General features: G+C 42.5%; 1 protein-coding gene across 5 annotated transcripts in view; it reads left to right on the top strand.

The window, feature by feature from the left end:
* Positions 1 to 19,640, top strand: part of MEIG1 (meiosis/spermiogenesis associated 1) — a 37,164-nt gene that overhangs the window by 3,355 nt on the left and 14,169 nt on the right. For all 5 annotated transcript variants that reach the window (XM_075857383.1, XM_075857384.1, XM_075857381.1 and 2 more), the window contains exon 2: positions 8,860 to 9,063. In XM_075857383.1, the coding sequence (XP_075713498.1) occupies positions 8,905 to 9,063 (159 nt within the window). In that variant the 5' untranslated portion in view covers positions 8,860 to 8,904. The remainder of the gene's footprint in view (positions 1 to 8,859; positions 9,064 to 19,640) is intronic.

Here is a 19,640-nt window from a genome sequence, read left to right as displayed (position 1 = left end):
TGGTGCTGTATATATGTACTGAGCTTGGTTCTGGAGCTATATTTATGTTCTGAGCTTGGTACTGTACTTATGTACTGAGCTTGGTTTGGCTGCTGTATATATGTACTGAGCTTTGTTTTGGTACTGTATATATGTACTTGGCTGTATTCTGATGCTGTATTTATGTAGTGATCTTGGTTATGGTGCTGAATTTATGTACTGAGCTTTGTTCTAGCGCTGTATATATGTATTGAGCTTGGTTCTGGCGCTGTATACATGTATTGAGCTTGTTTCTGGTACTGTTTTATGTACTGAGTTTGGTTCTGGTGCTGTATTTATGTACTGATCTCGGTTCTAGTGCTGTATATATATGTACTGAGTTTGGTTCTGCTGCTGTATTTATGTACTGAGATTGGTTCTGGTACTGTTGTACTGAGCTTGGTTATGCTGCTGTATTTATGTACTGAGGTTGGTTCTGCTGCTGTATTTATGTACTGAGCTTATCTACTGAGGTTGGTTTTGGTGCTGTTTTTATGTATTGAGCTCCATTCCGGCTGCTATATATATATATATATATATATGTACTGAGCTTGGTTCTAGTACTTTATGTTCTGAGCTTTGTTCTGGTGCTGTATTTATGTACTGAGCTTGGTTCTTGTGCTGTATTTATGCACTGAGCTTTGCTCTGGTGCTGTATTTATGCACTGAGCTTTGCTCTGGTGCTGTATGTATGTACTGAGCTTAGTTCTGGTGCTGTATTTATGTACTGAGCTTGGTTCTGCTGCTGTATTTATGTACTGAGTTTGGTTATAATACTGTTGCACTGAGCTTGGTTCAGCTGCTGTATTTATGTACTGAGCTTAGTTCTGGTGCTGTATATATATATATATGTACTAAGCTTTGTTGTGGTGCTGTGTTTATGTACTGAGCTTTGCTATGGTGCTGTATGTATGTACTGAGCTTAGTTCTGGTGCTGTATTTATGTACTGAGCTTGGTTCTACTGCTATATTTATGTACTGAGTTTGGTTCTAATACTGTTGTACTGAGCTTTGTTCTGGTGCTGTATATATGTACTGAGCTTTGTTCTGGTGCTGTATTTATGTACTGAGCTTTGTTCTAGTACTGTATATATGTATTGAGCTTAGTTCTGGTGCTGTATGTATATACTGATCTTGGTTCTGGTGCTGTACTTATGCACTGAGCTTGGTTCTGCTGCTGTATTTATGTACTGATCTTTGTTCTGGTGCTGTATATATGTACTGAGCTTAGTTCTGGTGTTGTTTATGTGTACTGAGCTTGGTTTTGTGCTGTTTTTATGTATTGAGCTTTGTTCTGGTGCTGTATATATGTACTGAGCTTGGCTCTAGTACTTTATGTTCTGAGCTTGGTTCTGTATTTATGTACTAAGCTTGGTACTGTACTTATGTACAGAGCTTGGTTCTGCTTCTGTATTCATGTTCTGAGATTTGTTATGGTACTGTTGTACTGAGCTTGGTTCTGCAGCTGTATTTATGTACTGAGGTTAGTTCTACTGCTGAATTTATGTACTGTGCTTATCTACTGAGGTTGGTTTTGGTGCTGTTTTTATGTATTGAGCTTCATTCTGGTGCTATATATATATATGTAATGAGCTTGGTTCTAGTACTTTTATGTTCTGAGCTTTGTTCTGGTGCTGTATTTATGCACTCAGTTTGGTTCTGGGGCTGTATATATGTACCGAGCTTGGTACTAGCACTTTATGTTTTGAGCTTTGTTCTGGTGCTGTATTTATGTACTGAGCTGGGCTCTGGTGCGGTATTTATATACTGAGCTTTGTTCTAGTGCTGTATATATGTACTCAGCTTGGTTCTAGTACTTTATGTTCTGAGCTTTGTTCTGGTGCTGTATTTATGTACTGAGCTTGGTACTGTACTTATGCATTGAGCTTGGTTCGCGGCTGTATTTATGTACTGATCCTTGTTCTGGTGCTGTATTTATGTACTGAGCTTGGTTCTCAACTGTATATATGTACTGAGCTTGGTTCTAGTACGTTATGTTCTGAGCTTGGATCTGGTGCTGTATTTATGTACTGAGCTTGGTTCTGGTGCTGTATTTATGTTTGAGCTTGGTTCTGGTGCTATATTTATATACTGAGCTTTGTTCTAGTACTGTATATATGTATTGACCTTAGTTCTGGTGCTGTATATATCTACTGAGCTTGGTTCTGGGGCTATATTTATGTACTGAGCTTGGTACTGTACTTATGCATTGAGCTTGGTTCGCGGCTGTATTTATGTACTGATCCTTGTTCTGGTGCTGTATTTATGTACTGAGCTTGGTTCTCGCACTGTATTTATGTACTGAGCTTAGCTCTTGTTGTGCCCGCAGTTGCAGACCGCCAACACAACCTACTAACCCCTGGCAGCTGCGACCGCGGACACACTCTTGCTGCCGGCGTCTCTCCTCCTGGAGATGCCAGCACCTGCGGCTGCAGTTCCCCACTGCCGCCCTTAGGATTCGCACGCACACTCCTCCCGGCCTTAAAGGGCCAGTGCACGCACCAAAGTAAAAGTTACCTAGCCAGTCCCTTTGCACCCTGGACTATTTAAAGGACTCTTCCCTTTGCCTGAGCATTGTTTGTATTCCTGTGTTTGTCTATGCAAATAGTCCCTTAGTTGTATCCTGCTCCTAGTGTTCCCGTATCCTTCTTCCCATATCCTGTTGCTGTGTTTGTGCCTAAGTCTATTGTTGGAGTCATGTGTGCCTTTTCTACCACATCTGGTGTCGTGTGGTATGTCTTGTGTCATCTGCCACGTCCTGTGTCATCTGCCACGCCAAGCATCATCTGTGCCACGTGCCTGCTACTTTGAGTATCTGCCAGATCATCTCCCCAGGTACTCTTATCCGAGAGACTGTTATTGACTGTTGTTTGGCCAGATGCTTCTCCGCTACGGCGAAGCGGCCTAGTGGGTCCACATACCAACAGGCGTGACTGTACGCTCAGGCCATGGATCCCGCTGGTCAGCCCAAAACTAGAGAAACCCCTGGCAGTCGCTTCTGTGGATGCCCGATCCTATACTGTTCATGACCAAACCGCTGAAACTTCAAAGTCAAAATCCTCCACGCAAAACAGATTGTCTTCTACGTCCAGTCTAAAGCCATCAAGCCTATTCTGCTGGGCCTACCTTGACTTCGTTTACTTTCTCCGGTCCTCAACTGGAACTCCGGAGAGGTCCTCCAATGGGGCTCCAAGTGTCTCCACCGCTGTCTGCCACAGGTTCGTCCTATGCAGTCTCTTCTGCCTCAGACACTCTCTGGACTACCCACACACTATGCTGGCTTCACAGACGTCTTCAGTAAAAAGGAGGTAGAAGTTCTTCCTCCTTATCGTTCCTACGATTGCCCTATTGAACTGCTCCCAGACGTCTAACCTCCTTGTGGACGGGTATATCCTCTCTCCTTCTCAAAGACCCTGGCCATGTCGGTCTATGTCGAACCTTGAGAGGGGGTTCATCCAGAAGTTTTCTTCTCTAGCTGGTGCCAGGTTCTTTTTCGTTAAAAAGATGAATCTTTTCAACCCTGTATTGATTACCGTGGCCTTAACCAAATCACTGTAAAGAACAAGTATCCCTTGCCGCTGATCTCAGAGCTCTTTGATCGCATTCGTGGAGCCAAGACTTTTACCAAGCTGAACATACACGGGGCTTACAATCTGATCCGGATCTGTCAAGGTGACGAATGGAAGACCACATTCAACACTCGAGACGGACACTACGAGTGATGCCCTTTGGTCTGCGTAATGCTCCAGTGGTATTTCAGGAATTCGTTAATCACATCTTCTGGGATCTCCTCTATGTCTGCGTCGTGGTATATTTGGACGACATCCTGATCTACTCACCAGATCTGACGACGCATTGGAAGCATGTCCGTCAAGTCCTGTTGCAGCTAAGGGAGAATCGTCTGTATGCTAAACTTAAAAACTGTGGACCCCTGAGATAAGTCAGCGTTTATCAGTCTCAAGAGTGCCTTCACTTCAGCCTCGATTCTTCACCATCCTGACGTATCTTGACAGTTCTTTTTAGAAGTTGACGCTTCTTCTGTTGGTGCAGGTGCACTTCTGTTTCAGAAAAACCCCAAGGGTAAGGCAGTGGTGTGTGGCTACTACTCAAAACTATTCTCTACTGCAGAGCGCAATTACTCCATTGGGGATCGGCAGTTACTGGCCATCAAGTTGGCCTTGGAGGAATGAAGACATTTGCTGGAGGGCACCATACATCCTATCATCATCTACACAGACCACAAGAATCCTACCTACCTCCAGTCTGCTCAACGTTTAAACGTTTAAATCCTTGTCAAGCCAGGTGGTCGCTGTTCTTTGCCCTATTGCAGTTTGTGCTCCACTTCCGTCCCGCTGACAAGAATGTGAGGGCCGATGCTTTGTCTCGATCATTTGAGACAGATGACTCTGAAGAGACTCCACAATAAATTATAGATCCTTCCAAGATTATTTCTGTCAATCCTTTTCAAATTAAAGACATTCCCCCAGGGAAGACCATTGTTCGTCTAGCTGACAGGGAAAAGATTCTCCACTGAGGACACAGTTCCAAGCTGGCTGGGCACTCTGACATTGGTAAAAGTCTGGACCTTATTGCTCGTCAATACTGGTGGCTCACTCTGCCTAAGGATGTTGTGGACTTTGTCTCTTCCTGTACTATCTGTGCCTCTAATAAATCTGGTCACTCCAGACCTGCTAGCCTACTCCAACCCCTGCCAGCACCTGATGCCCCCTGGCAAAATATTGCAATGGACTTCATTACTGACCTTCCACCTTCAGCTGGATGCACAACTGTCTGGCTGGTGGTGAACCGTTTTTCTAAGATGGCACATTTCATCCCACGAACAGATCTTCCCTCTGCTCCTCATCTGGCAAATTTCTTCATGCAGCATATCTTCCCTCCATATTGTGTCAGATCGGGGGGTACAATTTTCTTCGAAATTCTGGAGAGCCATCTGTAAACTCCTTGATGTAAAATTGGACTTTTCCTCTGCCTATCATCCTCGGGCTAGTGGTCAAGTCGAGAGAATTAATCAAATATTGGACAATTACCTTAGTCATTTAATTTCTGTTCAGCATGACAACTGGGTCCAGCTTCTTCCCTAGGCCGAGTTCTCCTACAACAACCACACAAGTAAATTTACTGCCTCTTCTCCATTCTTCATCAGATACAGCCAACATCCACGTGTTACTCTTCAAGTGCCTGCTACGTCTCAAGTATCCACAGCCAACTCTGCATTTGGAGGCATTCTTCATATCTGGCATCAGATCAGGTCCTCTATCCTATGGGCGGTCGACCGCATGAAGAGGAATGCTGATAGGAAGAGAAGAGAACCTCCTCAGTTTCTTCCTGGAACCAAGGTCTGGCTATCTTTAAGAAATATTCCTTTAAAAATCCCTTCTTACAAATTTTCTCCCAGGTTCCTTGGACCTTTCGAAGTCCTGCAACAAATAAACCCTGTATCCAATAAGCTTCGGCTGCCTCCTACCCTCAGAATCCACAACTCGTTTCATGTGTCCCTCCTGAAGCCTGTGGTCCTGAACCGCTACAGTAAATCTCCTCGTTCTGCAGTTGCTCCCAGTGGTTCTTCTGACATCTTTGAGGTGAGGGAGATTCTGGACTACAAGAGGGTAGGAGGAAAGACTTTCTATCTGGTGGACTGGAAAGGGTTTGGTCCTGAGGAGAGGTCCTGGGAGCAAGAGGAGAACATCAGTGCCCCAACTCCAATCAAAAAGTTTCTCCTACGCTCCGGACATTAGAAGAGGGGGCATAAGGGGGGGGGGGGGTACTCTTGTGCTCGTGGTCACGGACGGCCAGAACAACCTACTTACCCCTGGCAGCCCGCAGTTCCCCAATGCCGCACTCCTTCCAGCCTTAAAATGCAAAGTAAAAGTTCCCTAGCCAATCCTTTTGCACCCCAGACTATTTGAAGGTCTCTGCCCTTTCCCTCCTTGCCTAAGCCTTGTTTGCATTCCTGTGTTCGTCTATGCAAATGGTCCCTTCACTGTATCCTGCTCCCAGTGTTCCCGTATCCTACTTCCCGTCGCCTGTATCTTGTTGCGGTGTTTGTACCTGAGCCTAAGCCTATTATTGGAGTCCTATGTGCCTCATCTGCCACGTCTGGTGTCATCTGCCACGCCAAGCATCATTCTGTGCTACGTGTCTGCTACTTTGAGTATCTGCCAGATCATCTCCCCAGGTACTCTTATCCGAGAGACTGTTATTGACTGTTGTTTGGCCAGCTTCTTCTCCGCTACGGCAGAGCGGCCCAGTGGGTCCACATACCCCACAGGCGTGACAGTTCTGGTGCTGTATTTTTGTACTTGGCTTGGTTCTGGCGCTGTATATATGTACTGAGCTTGGTTCTGGCACCGTATCTTTGCATTAGCCTGGAGATTTGTTGCGGCACACTGCGCACCTCCACCCTTCTCACAGTGCACAGCCTAACTAAATGGGCTAAGAACGCTAAGGATACTAAATGTGCACATATAGGTCTATACATAATGAGTGAGTTTAATATTAAAAGTGAGGGAAGGTACCTATGCTTGCAGCACCACTATAATGTTAAAACAACAGTGTGAGTAAAGGCTCATCCATAAGGCCTTACTATGGGTCAATGCAGGAGCCATATATTTGAAGCGTCAGGAACAGGATCGGATCCCATCTTGTGTTTTCAAGAAAGACTGTCTGAAAGAAATCCCATTCCGTCTTTGGCACAAAATATATGGCTCTATGTGCGCAGCCATGTGCTCTTGCTGTAGGGGTGGAAACTCATCTTAGCACAAAGATGGGAAACATTTCCTTAGAAAATGTTAGGGAATGTTTATTTTCTGCCTTGTACTTCGATCTTTTCTTGATAAAAAAAAACAAACAAAAAAAGAACAGGAGTGGGAGAGAAGAAGGCAGCCTTATTAGTATTAATAAAAATATAATCTATAAAATAGAGCAATAATCTATAAAAACATATTTCTATCAATAATCTGATCATAGAACCCAAATCAAATTTTGATTGCTCTGTACACCCGATACTTCTACACAAGTGTTTTTCTATCACAGGCCAAGACTTTAATAGATTAGGAAATAGGAAGACTTGATAAAAAAAACTGAAACACTAGAGGGGTGTTGCATGGCTTCAAACTTTGATGTTCTTTGAATCAATGCATCGTACACTGCTTCCTCAGGCCCTGCACTAGGCATTACACAGTGTCTGAGTTTTTCCTGGAAGTATATATAGGATGTAAGGTGTGTCTCTACGTATATCATTTATATATATATATATATATATATATATATATATATATATATTGTAAACAGTCAGTAGGAAGACTGGTAGAGGGTAAGTATGTGTAGGTAAGTGGTGTAAATCTCCATGAAGTTTGTTGCTCAGTAAGGTTAGTTGGTGAGCAGGAGTTTTTAGGCTGGATTTCAGGGTCCGGGATTTAGGAATGACTGTAGAGATTCTGGGTGGGATGGCCACTCCCATACCTCCACTCCAGGTTTTGGTTTCTAGAGGTTCTGCGTCTCAGCTGGCCCTGATTATAAGGGAAGCTGACAGTGTGAAGAGGAAGAGAGAGTGAGGAGGAAGGAGGTTGTTGTTCCTCCAGGGAGACTGCTATGAACGAAACACCTAACAAAGGGCACTTGCACGCTCAGATGGTGGCTGCTACAGGGTGATAACTTTAAAGATCGTTTTTCCACCAGTTATATTGTTTCGTTTGTTTCTTTACCCAGTGGACGCAAGCTCTGTAGAAAAAGGTTCTGTTTGGTGCAAATAAAAAGTACCCGCTGTTTGTGTTTACCCCCGTTTCCGTGTGCGTGACTGCCCAATATAGCAGCCCAAGTGGGATGCCAGCTCACAATATATATATATATATATATATATATATTAAGGTTCATCAACATTAAAGAGGCTCTGTCACCACATTATAAGTGCCCTATCTCCTACATAAGGAGATAGGCGCTATAATGTAGGTGTCAGCAGTGCTTTTTATTTAGAAAAACAATCTATTTTTACCACTTTATGAGCGATTTTTAGCTTTATGTTAATTAGTTCCTTAATGCCCAAGTGGGCGTGTTTTTACTTTAGACCAAGTGGGCGTTGTACAGAGGAGTGTATGACGCTGACCAATCAGCGTCAGGCACTCCTCTCCATTCATTTACACTGCACTAGTGATATAGCTATATCGTTATGTGCAGCTACATACACACACTATAACATTACTGCAGTGTCCTGATAATGAATATACATTACCTCCAGCCAGGACGTGATGTGTATTCAGAATCCTGACACGTCTGAATCTTTTCTGTGAGATTTTCAGCAAGGCAAACGTAATCTCGCGAGATTACGCTTGCCTTGCTGTAAATCTCACAGAGACGCTACAAAAGTGACAGGATTCTGAATACACATCACGTCCTGGCTGGAGGTGATGTATATTTATTATCAGGACACTGCAGTAATGTTATAGTGTGTGTATGTAGCTGCACATAACGATATAGCTATATCGCTAGTGCAGTTTAAATGAATGGAGAGAAGTGTATGACGCTGATTGGTCAGCGTCATACACTCCTCTGTACAACGCCCACTTGGTCTAAAGTAAAAACACGCCCACTTGGGCATTAAGAAACTAATTAGAATAAAGCTAAAAATCGCTCATAAAGGGGTAAGAATAGATCGTTTTTCTAAATAAAAACCACTGCTGTCACCTACATTACAGCGCCGATCTCCTTATGTAGGAGATAGGGCACTTATAATGTGGTGACAGAGCCTCTTTAAATTAAGTATATATCAACAACTGATGCAACAAAGAAGTTTTTCTTTCAACATGTTCTTGCTTTTCTCTTTAGACAGCAATTTGACATAACTGAATACAGCCAGAACTTCTAAGTACAATGTCTGATGCAGAAACTGCTGCCATCAGCTCTGAAGTTAAACCAAAAGCAATGACTCGTGCAAAGCAGTGGTCAGATGAAATTGAAAACTTGTACAGGTTTCAAACAGCTGGGTATAGAGATGAAGTGGAGTACAGGCATATAAAGCAAGTGGATATGGTAAGAACTTTCTGTACAGATTTATTTGTTTACCTAGAGTTTCATTCTCTACAGTCTTCAATGGGCTGACAACGTACGAAATATTAGAGTTAAAACAATATAGTTATTATTTAATCACCCTCTCTATATACATCATTAATTCACTCAGTTTCATCCACTAATTTTTCCTTTTTAATAATAAAGTAGGAAGTACTTCAGAGTCATATATCTTATTTGGGGGAAAGTGTAATTTTCCTTACAATTTAGCAGACCCTAGTATGTCACTCATTTCCTGTCTGCAGGCTCTCCGTAAATGTTCATGAACCTACTTAGTCATCATAAAATGTCCATCTAGTGTAAGGCCTCATGCACACGGCCATGCCCATAACTGCCCATGATTGCGGGTACGGACTGCCGCAGACAGTCATCCGCATTTTCGGCCCCTGCTCCCATACAAAGTATGGGAGCATGATCCGTAAAAAGCAAAATATAGGACATGTCCCATCTTTTGCGGCGGTTCTCTACGACCCGGACACCTTCCCGTAAATACAGGGGAAGTTTTCTGTGGTCAAAATAAATTAATGGGTCCATAATTATGGACTGTAATTACGGACTAATTGTTTGCAGTGGTAACACTAAGCTGCCACTCCCCTCAAGACTACTGGGAGTGGATATCACTAGCATATTGTATCTGAGCACACTCCCCCTTATGTAGCATTTGTGGTTTGTCTGCCTCCTGTTGGGAACTGGTGTTTACCTGCCCATTTAGTAAGTATGGCCTGTTTTTGTGTTTTTTTGCATATTAGTATGTCCTATTTTTCAGTGAATTAAAACAGTAAATAGAAGATAGACATGAGGGGGAGAAGAGGAGCTGCAACTTGTCTTTAGGGGTTTCAACATAAGCATAGCATAAGTCAGAGAGGGAAGCAGTAGAGGGGACGACATTGGGTTTGCTCAGAACATAATCAAAGCTCTTACATTACACCAGCAAGCATGGTGAGAATAATTTTTTTTTACTAGTTCCCGACCGCCCACGGTATTTATAGGGCGGACGATCGAGGTACTTAAAACCCGCTCCATAGTGTATCAACGGCGCAGGCTTTAGGTGACTGCCTCAGCAATCGGGCAGCAAAATCTTGGTTGCCCATAAGTCAGTGACGGCTGGGCACCCTGGAGAGAAGATAGAAGTGTATTTTTTGCTTCTATCGTATCTGTTCTCTTGTTCCCAGCCCTCAATGTGCGCAATGTGGGCATTGGTCCCGGTGATCATGTGACTGGTCACATGATCGCCGGGATGCCGTTAGTGGAAAGCTGCTGCTGGGTCGAACTAGACCCTGCACGGCCCTAAGGCCTTATTCACACGAACGTGTGCGTTTTGCACGTTGCAGTTGCGTGTGTCATCAGTATGTGCTGTGTGGCTGCGTGATTTTCACGTATATGCCATGCTTATGAGACGCGGTTTTGAAGTTTAGAAAAATAACTGAAGGAAGTGCTTTTATTTTTTCCTTAATTTCTTTATCTACCGTTGCGCGAATCACGCGCGTCACACGGAAGTGCTTCCGTGTGCCGTGCGCTATTTTCATGCACCCATTGACTTCAATGGGTGCGTAATGCGCGAAAAACGGCCAAGTATAGGACATGTCGTGAGTTTTACGCCACGGACATATGCAGCGTGAAAATCACGGACTGTCTGAACGGCCTCATTCACGAACATACACTACCGGTCAAAAGTTTAGGGTCACTTAGAAATTTCCATATTTTTGAAAGAAAAGCACAGTTTTTTTCAATTAAGATAACATTAAATTAATCAGAAATACACTTTATACATTGTTAATGTGCTAAATGACTATTCTAGCTGCAAATGTCTGGTTTTTAATGCAATATCTACATAGGTGTATGGAGGCCCATTTCCAGCAACCATCACTCCAGTGTTCTAATGGTACATTGTGTTTGCTAACTGTGTTAGAAGGCTAATGGATGATTATAAAACACTTGAAAACCCTTGTGCAATTATGTTAGCACCGCTGTAAACAGTTTTGCTGTTTATAGGAGCTATAAAACTGACCTTCCTTTGAGCTAGTTGAGAATCTGGAGCATTACATTTGTGGGTTCGACTAAACTCTCAAAATGGCTAGAAAAAGAGAGCTTTCATGTGAAACTCGACAGTCTATTCTTGTTCTTAGAAATGAAGGCTATTCCATGCGAGAAATTGCCAAGAAACTGAAGATTTCCTACAACGGTGTGTACTACTCCCTTCAGAGGACAGCACACACAGGCTCTAACCAGAGTAGAAAGAGAAGTGGGAGGCCCCGCTGCACAACTGAGCAACAAGACAAGTACATTAGAGTCTCTAGTTTGAGAAATAGATGCCTCACAGGTCCTCAACTGGCAGCTTCATTAAATAGTACCCGCAAAACGCCAGTGTCAACGTCTACAGTGAAGAGGCGACTCCGGGATGCTGGCCTTCAGGGCAGAGTGGCAAAGAAAAAGCCATATCTGAGACTGGCTAATAAAAGGAAAAGATTAATATGGGCAAAAGCACATAGACATTGGACAGTGGAAGATTTGGAAAAAGTTTTATGGACAGATGAATTGAAGTTTGAGGTGTTTGGATCACACAGAAGAACATTTGTGAGATGCAGAACAACTAAAAAGATGCTAGAAGAGTGCCTGACGCCATCTGTCAAGCATGGTGGAGGTAATGTGATGGTCTGGGGTTGCTTTGGTGCTGGTAAAGTGGGAGATTTGTACAAGGTAAAAGGGATTTTGAATAAGGAAGGCTATCACTCCATTTTGCAACGCCATACCATACCCTGTGGACAGCGCTTGATTGGAGCCAATTTCATCCTACAACAGGACAATGACCCAAAGCACACCTCCAAATTATGCAAGAACTATTTAGGGAAGAAGCAGGCAGCTGGTATTCTATCTGTAATGGAGTGGGCAGCGCAGTCACCAGATCTCAACCCCATAGAGCTGTTGTGTGAGCAGCTTGACCGTATGGTACGCAAGAAGTGCCCATCAAGCCAATCCAACTTGTGGGAGGGGCTTCTGGAAGCATGGGGTGAAATTTCTCCCGATTACCTCAGCAAATTAACAGCTAGAATGCCAAAGGTCTGCAATGCTGTAATTGCTGCAAATGGAGCATTCTTTGACGAAAGCAAAGTTTGAAGGAGAAAATTATTATTTCAAATACAAATCATTATTTCTAACCTTGTCAATGTCTTGACTATATTTTCTAGTCATTTTGCAACTCATTTCATAAATATAAGTGTGAATTTTCATGGAAAACACAAAATTGTCTGGGTGACCCCAAACTTTTGAACGGTAGTGTAGGTCCGTGCGATGTGCGTGATTTTCACACGCGTATCAAGGACGGAATACACGTCAATAGTCACTATAACAGGATGTGCTGTGCAGCCTTAGTTACAGTGGAAAAACATGGTGTAATAGAAAAAAAAAGTCCCCCAAAGGTCTTTTTGACTTTTGAGGTAGAAGGCATAATAATAAAAAAAATAAAAGTAAAATAAAGTGCAAATAAACGTAATAATAAATACACAATATAATACCCACCCCAAAAAAATGTTCCCCCGCCAATCATTGTTGTAACGATAGCCCTGACCCAATTACCCTAAAATAGACAAGTAATATGTCAAAAGGTTTATTTTAGGGTAATATTACTTTATATTATTACCAGAAAAAAAATTAACTAAAAAGTAAAAAAAACATTTTTTTACTATTATTTTCAAACTAAGCCAAAAAATTCTAAAATTGCAAAAACAATGTGTATAAAAATTATGAAAAAAAACCCTGCATTGTCTATGAAAAAAATGTTGCAAAAATGATGTCGCTAGCCCAATAAATAAAAAAGTTATAGCAGTTTAACTAACGCGTGCTAAAAATCGCTAAACAGTGTCTGGTCCTGAAGGCTCCAGAACCGGTAAAAGCAGGACATACACATAAAACGTTGATCAGTACTGCACTTCTGGATGTGTCGTTGCTCAAGTTTCTCTTAACGCATACACTAAGGCCTTATTCACAAGAACGTGTCCGTTTTGCGCGCATATAAAAAACGCATGTTTTTGCCGACGTTGCAGTTCCGTGTGACATCAGTGTATGGTGCTTGTCAGTGTTTTTTACGCGCTTATGTCATCCATATGTCATGCGTTTTTTATGTCAGCAAAATAAACAGAAGGAGGTGGTTTTCTTTTTCTCATTATTTCTTTAGCAACTGTTGCGTGAATCACGCACAGCACACGGATGTGCGTCCGTGTGACGTCCATGATTTTCACGCACCCAGTGACTTCAGGTCACTTCTTGGGACGTTTTTGGAGCAGTTTTTCATTGACTCTATAGAAAACAGGTCCAAAAATGGCCGTAAAAAATGCAGTGATAATCGCGAGGGGCTTAAAAAAAACGTCTGAAAATCAGCAGCTGTTTTACCTTGAAAACAGCTCCGTATTTTCAGACGTTTTTGACTCAGCGTGTGAACTTACCCCAAGTGGTATTGCAAAGTGGAATAATTTAGAAACCACAGCAACTCAGCCACGAAGTGGCAGACCACGTAAAGTTACAGAGCGGGGGCGCCAAGTGTTGAGGCGCACAGTACATAAGTCGCCAAACGCTCTGGTGACTCATTAACTGCAGAGTTCCAAACAACCGCATTAACATCAGTACAAAAAACATTGCCCCAAGTGCTTAATGGCATGGGTTTCCATGGCCGAGTGCAGCTGCATGCAAACCTTACATCACCAAGCAGATTGCTAAGTATCAAATGGAGAGGTTGTAAAGCACGCTGCCACTTTACTCTGGAGCAGTGGAAACGTGTTCTGTAGAGTGATGAATCACCCTTCTCTATCTAGCAGTCTGATGGACAAGTATATGTTTGACAAATGCCAAGAGAACGTTACCTGCCTGACTGCATTTTGCCAACTGAATAGTTTGGGGGAGTAGAGACAATGCTATGGGGTTGTTTTTCAGGGGTTGGCCTAGGTCCCTTAAAGAGGCTCTGTCACCTCATTATAAGTGCCCTATCTTTTACATAATGTGATCGGCCCTGCAATGTAGATTACAGCAGAGTTATGACCTATTTTAGATGCTAATGACTTTCTTAATGCCCAACTGGGCGTGTTTTTACTTTTTGACCAAGTGGGCGTTGTGGAGAGAAGTGTATGATGCTGACCAATCAGCGTCATACACTTCTCTCCATTCATTTACTCAGCACATAGTGATCTTGCTAGATCATGATGTGCAGGCCACATACTCACACATTAACGTTACTGAAGTGTCTTGACAGTGAATAGACATTGTTTCCAGCCAGGACGGGATGTCTTTTCCCAATCCTGACACTTCGGTAACGTTTGTGTGGGACTTAATGACCGCAAGCGTGATGTTGCAAGATCACGCTGTAAATGACAGCATACAGTGTGATCTCACGAGATCACGCTTGCTGTCATTAAGTCCCACACAAACGTTACCGAAGTGTTGGGATTGTGAATAGGCACCGCGTCCTGGCTGGAAGCAATGTCTATTCACCGTCAAGACACTTCAGTAACGTTATTGTGTGAGTATGTGACTGCACATCATGATCCAGCAAGATCACTCTGTGCTGAGTAAATGAATGGAGAGAAGTGTATGGCGCTGATTGGTCAGCGTCATACACTCCTCTCTACAACGCCCACTTGGTCAAAAAGTAAAAACACGCCCAGTTGTCTATTAAGAATCCATTAGCATAAATCTAAAATAGATAACTCCGTCAAAATTGATATTTTTTCTAAATAAAAAAACACTGCTGTAATCTACATTACAGCGCCGATCACATTATGTAGAAGATAGGCCACTTAAAGAGGCTCTGTCACCACATTATAAATCCAGTTAAGGGAAATCTAAATGTCTTGGTACTGGAGCATTAAGGACAATTGTATGCTTCCAACTTTGTGGGAACAGTTCGGGGAAGGCCCTTTTCTTTTCCAACATGACTGTGCCCCAGTGCACACCTCAAGGTCTATAAAGGCATGGCTGGGTGAGTTTGATGTGGAAGAACTTGTCTGGCCCACACAGAGTCCTGACCTCCACCTCATCAAACACCTTTAGGATGAACTAGAACGGAGATTGCGACCCTGGCCCTCTAATCCAACATCAGTGTCTGATATCAGAAATGCTCTTCTGGATGAATGGGCAAAAGTTTTTGCAGACTTTTGTAGAAAATTTTGTAGAAACGCCTTCCCGGAAAAGTGGAAGCTGTTTTAGCTGCAAAAGGGCCAATGCCATATTAACGCCTATGGATTTAGAATGGAATGTCAAAAAAGCTCCTGTAGATTATACGATCAAAACTGTAACCAGCAGCAGAGGCTAAAGTTTATGTTTTTTGATACATTTGTTTGGATGTAAATGTTTTACCTTCCCCACTCCTTCCCTTCCTTTCTGTACCCCATCCCCTCACCCAACCCCATCCTAACAATTTCTGTTTGTAAAAACCCAAATAAAGAATTTACAAAAAATAAACTCCTGTAGGTGTAATGTGTAGGTGTCCCAATACTTTTGTCCATATAGTGTACCTCTGACTTGATAGTACACAGGCTAATATATAGTATTAGCACCATCTGCAGTTCACTAATATATTCTTACTATATAATCCCCGATCTGTAAGGAGGAGATACTTGAAAGTTCACCAAGGAAGCTGCAGGGATTCCAAATTCCCATTAGCTACCCTGTAAATTGTCTTGTTAAAGGAAAAACATATTTGTATGGCGTTAGCCAGTAGATAAAAAATATAACAATTGAGACCTTAGTAGTCTTGAAATCCCAACATATCTGTCAGCCATTAACCCCTTGGTAGACAGAGAAGAAAAAAAGCAACAAATGGCACATAGTGTGTGAAATGTGTGTACTGAGTACAAGTTGTGCTGACCTTGTAAAGTTATGCTGGGAGCATAACATCCAGTATAGCATATTCTAGTATTCCTCTGGGAAGTTGTTACTTGGGTCTGGTTGCAGCCTGAGATCCGATTTGAGAGCTGGAAGAAGCCTCTATATTAACACCTTGGTGACATACAACGTACTATTATGTTGTTGTCGCCAAGGTCTTAAGACAACACAACGCAACTGAGTAGCTGAGCCCGCACCATCTCCACGGGAGTTGGGTGTATATTACAGCTGACACCCTGCTGCATGGCCAGGACCAGAGCTAGCCTCTGATCCAGCCGATTAATCCCTTAAATGCAGAGCTCAAAAGCGAGTGCTGCATCTATGGGATTTACTCACAGATCGGAACCCTGCAATTCTTATCGCGGGGTAAAAATGGCCTCCTGTCTGCCAAGTACGGAAGCTTGTTAGGTCCCGCTCGGAGGCGGGGCCTAAAAGGCTTTCGTCCCCTGAAACAAGATGACGCAGGCTCAGAAGCTGAGCCTGCGACATCAGCCACGGATGTCAGCTGTATGTTACAGCTGACACTGTGCAATAATGGCAGGGAAAAGAGCTAGCTCCGATCCCCGCCATTAACCCCTTAGATGCTGCGATCGAAAGCGATCGCGGAATCTTAGTGGTTTGAAGGTGATCGGCACCACTGCAATGTGATTTCAGGGTTGCCGATCGTTGCTATGGCCTCCTGGTCTTAGAAGTATGGAAGCCCATTAGGCCCCGTCCGGAGGCTGGGCCTAATAGGCTTGCTGTCAGTGAATAACTGACAGCTCTAATGCAATGTATTAGAGTAAAGATCAGAAGTGCAGGCCTTCATGTCCCCTAGTGGGACAAAACAAAAAATTAATAAAAAAGTGTAAAAAAGTAACAAAAAAAACAAACACTGCCTTTTTTCCTATAAATAGCCTTTTATTATAGGAAGAACACAAAAAAAAGTACACATATTTTGTATCACCTTGTCCGTAGCAACCCAAACTGTAAAACTATAATCTTATTTTTCCCGCACGGTGAACACCGCAAAAAACAACATAAAAAAACTATGCCAGAATCGCTATTTTATTTGGTCACCACCCCTCACAAAACATAGAATAAAAAGTGATCAAAAGGTCACATGTACCCCAAAATAGTACCAATAAAACCTACAATCCGTCCCAGAAAAAACTAGCCCTTAAACAGCTTTTTTGATGAAAAATAAAAATGTTATGGCTCTCATAATATCGTGACAAAAAAAAGAATGCAAACGCTGCAAAACATAAAAAAAACGATATACATATGATATCGTCGTAATTGTATTGACCCACAGAATAAAGTAATTATGTCATTTATAGCCCACGGTGAACAAAAGAAGACAAAAACATTGCTTGTTTTTGGTAATCTTGCTTTGCCAATAAATGGAATAAAAAGTGATAAGAAAAAATCGCATGTACCCCAAAATGGTACCATTGAAAACTACAGATTGTCCTGCAACAAATAAGCCCTCACACAGCTCTGGTGGAGAAAAAATAAAGAAGTTCTAGATCTCAAAATATGGCGATGCAAAATGTGCAGAGTGTTCCAAAAGTGGATAACATCTGGCACCATTTATCAGTGAGACACTGGCCACACATCTATGAATTATTATTTATTTACCGCATTATTATACACCCTCTTATTATGCCCTGATGTTCTCTGCACAACTTACATATGCCCCCACATTATAAACTGAAAAATACCAGCAAAACCCCAAACAGAAAAACTACCAAGCAAAATTTTATGAGATATTTGTCTTCAGTGTGCACTGAAATGGCATATCAGAGGAAAATTGCAATTTTTACTTTGCACCATCCACTATGCATTCATTTCTAATGAAAAAATGCGGGTCAAAATGCTCACTAGGCACCCCTTAATATGCCCTACGGAGTGTAGTTTCCAAGATAGGGGGTCACTACTTGGGGGTTTGTTTTACTATTTGACATCAGAGCAAGGCAATTGTGGGCCAATGCTGTGAAAATACCAAAATAGATGTGGAATTGCAAGTTGAGCGATTCCTCAAAGGCTGCTGGAGACTGCCGGGAGAGAGCGTGCAAATAAAATCGCAACCTCAAATCTGTCACAACTCTGATCGACAGAGTCTAAGGCTCCTCTAAGATTTTCGCCAGAGCCGACTGCAAGGTGGGGTGGTCTTTGCTGCATTGAACCCAGGTTGTGTTAGCAGAGTTCTGAGTTGGATAAGATGTGCAATATAGGCAAACCTAAACAGGAACCAGCCAGAGGGTAAACAGAAAGTCCAAAACAGAGCAAGTGAAAATCAGGTACAGCAAAGGTCAGAACCAGGCGGCAGCACATAATCAAAATCGGTAAACAAGGGGTCAACGAGAGATAAGCCGAGGTCAGTTTCCAAGAAGTCCAGAAGTCAGAAGTACAGGGAGTGTCAAAGCTTGATCAGAACACCAGAAGACTAGGAAAATCACAATCAAAAACCAGGTGGAGGAGGCCAGATATAAATACAACCCCACACCTAATTGGCAGAAAGACAGAGAAAAGATATAGGCTCAAAGTAAAACAGAACCGCCCAGAAGCTAGAACAGTAGTCCTGGTGGTCTTAAGGGAACAGGCATTCTCCTAAAAATAGACATTAAATGCGCATGGTGCTCTTCAATTCTGAGCCCTTTCATTTGTTCAGGCAAATGATAAATGCCTTGAGGGGTGTAGTTTCTAAAATGGGTCACTTCATGGGGGCTTTCACTGTACTCTGGTACCTCAGGGTTTTGCAAATGCGACATGGTGCCCAAAAATCAAATCAGCAAGATCTGCATGCCAATTAGCACTCCTGCCATTCTGTGCCCTGCGGTGTGTCCAAACAGCAGTTTATGACCATATATGGGTATTGCCGTACTCTGAGAAATTGCTTTACAAATGTTGGGGTGCTTTTTCTCCTTTATCCCTTGTGGAAATGAAAAAAGTCAACATTTTATTGTAAAAAATGTTGATATTCATTTTCACAGCCTTATTCCACTAAATTCAGCAAAAAAACCTGTGGGGTCTAAATGCTCACTATACCCCTCAATGAATTATTTGAGGATTCTAGTTTCCGAAATGGGGTCACTTTTGGGGGGTTTTCACCCTTTTGTTCCCTCAGGGGCTTTGCAAATGCGACATAACACCCAAAAACTATTCCAGCAAAACTTGAGCTTCAAAAGCCAAATGGCGCTCCTTCCCTCCGGAGCCCTGCCGTGTGTCCAAACAGCAGTTTATTACCACATATGGGGTATTTCAGTAATCGGGAGAAATTGCTTTTCAAATGTTGGGGTGCATTTTCTCCTTTATTCCTTTTAAAAATTCAAAATTTCCAAGTTTTATCAGAAAAAATGTAATTTTCATATTCACAACATAATTACAATACATTCTGCAAAAAACAGTGGGGTCAAAATGTTCACTATACCCATCAATAAGTTCCTTCAGGGGTGTAGTTTCCCAAATGGGGACACTTTTGGGGGGTTTCCACTGATTTGGTCCCGCAGGGGCTTTGCAAATGTGAGATTGTGCCGCAAACCATTCCAGCAAAATTTGAGCTCCAAAAGCCAAATAACGTACCTTCCCTTCTAAGCCCTGTTGTGGGTACGAACAGCAATTTATTTCCACATATGGGGTATTGCCGTGCTCAGTAGAAATTGCTTTACAAATATTGGGGTGCTTTTTCT

Source organism: Rhinoderma darwinii, chromosome 3, assembly GCF_050947455.1.
Source record: "Rhinoderma darwinii isolate aRhiDar2 chromosome 3, aRhiDar2.hap1, whole genome shotgun sequence".
Classification (NCBI taxonomy): Eukaryota; Metazoa; Chordata; class Amphibia; order Anura; family Rhinodermatidae; genus Rhinoderma; species Rhinoderma darwinii.
This window is presented reverse-complemented; position numbering and strand designations above follow the sequence as displayed.